Source organism: Alexandromys fortis, unplaced genomic scaffold (assembly GCF_014885135.2).
Source record: "Alexandromys fortis isolate MF-2015 unplaced genomic scaffold, M_Fortis_MF-2015_v1.1 scaffold_9100, whole genome shotgun sequence".
NCBI lineage: Eukaryota > Metazoa > Chordata > Mammalia > Rodentia > Cricetidae > Alexandromys > Alexandromys fortis.
In genome coordinates this window covers 1-1,151 of record NW_026076954.1, presented here as the reverse complement: position 1 = coordinate 1,151, position 1,151 = coordinate 1, and the positions used below count along the sequence as shown (strand labels likewise).

At 42.7% G+C, this 1,151-nt stretch overlaps 1 protein-coding gene across 1 annotated transcript; it reads left to right on the top strand.

The window, feature by feature from the left end:
- Positions 1 to 117: 117 nt before the first annotated feature.
- Positions 118 to 1,119, top strand: LOC126496577 (putative nuclease HARBI1; the record flags this gene model as incomplete). Its single annotated transcript, XM_050134047.1, has 1 exon — positions 118 to 1,119. A coding segment is annotated over exon 1 (1,002 nt), but the record flags the coding sequence as incomplete, so codon positions are not given.
- Positions 1,120 to 1,151: the final 32 nt, after the last annotated feature.

The following is a 1,151-nucleotide window of genomic DNA, read 5'->3' as shown; positions in this document are numbered from 1 at the left end:
CTTCCAGCTATTTCGGCTTCTTTGGAAGAAGAAGAAAATGTAGAAAACATACCAAGATGGGGAGGTTCTAAATTTGGTCGAGCAGCTAACAGGCGTGACCATGTTCAATCACACAACATGCTTATCAACCATTATTTTGCAGCCCAACCTGTTTTTGGTGCAAAGCTTTTTCGACGTCGTTATCGTATGAGGCAGAATGTTTTTTTGAAGCTGTATAACGCAGTTGTTGAAAAGAATGACTATTTTCACCAGAAATACGATGCGCTAGGTGTTCCTGGACCTTCTGGCCTAATTAAAGCGACATGTGCACTTCGCCTTCTCTCTTATGGGTGTCCAGCTGATTCTCTTGATGAGTCAATCAACATAGGTGAGCAAACTGCACTCAATTCTCTGAAGCATTTTTCTCAAACTGTTGTCGACATTTTTGAGAACGAGTATTTGAGGACACCCACTCCAGCTGATGTTGAACGTCTGCTTGCTAAAGGAGCTCAACGAGGGTTTCCAGGTATGTTGGGATCCATTGATTGTATGCATTGGATTTGGAAGAACTGTCCTACAGCAGAACATGGGCAACATATGGGACACCATAAGAAAGCTACTGTTATTTTGGAAGCTGTTGCAGATCATGAGCTTTGGATATGGCACGCCTTTTTTGGAACGGCAGGTAGTTGCAACGATCTCAATGTCTTAGAAAACTCTCATGTTTTTGATGATATGGTAAATGGCAGATCGCCTCCTTGCAACTACCAGGTGAATGGGAATCATTATAATATGGGATACTATCTTTCTGATGGTATCTACCCACAGTGGGCTACTCTTATTCAAACAGAGAGATTTCCAGGGACGCGAAAGAAGAAAGTGTTTGCCAAAGCCCAAGAAGCTGTCAGAAAAGATGTTGAGCGTGCATTTGGTGTTTTGCAGGCTAGATTTGCCATGGTTGCAAGACCAGCACGTACCTGGAACAAGGCACAGCTTGGTATATTTATGAAGGCATGTTTGATAATGCATAACATGATTATTGAAGATGAGAGGGATATTGTTCTTCCAAAGTGGAAGCCCCCTCGTGATGAGCCTCCATTACCTGTAATAGTGGAGTTACAATCAAACGATGTGGATGAGGTTAGAGACATGCTTCATCGCATTTGTGCTGT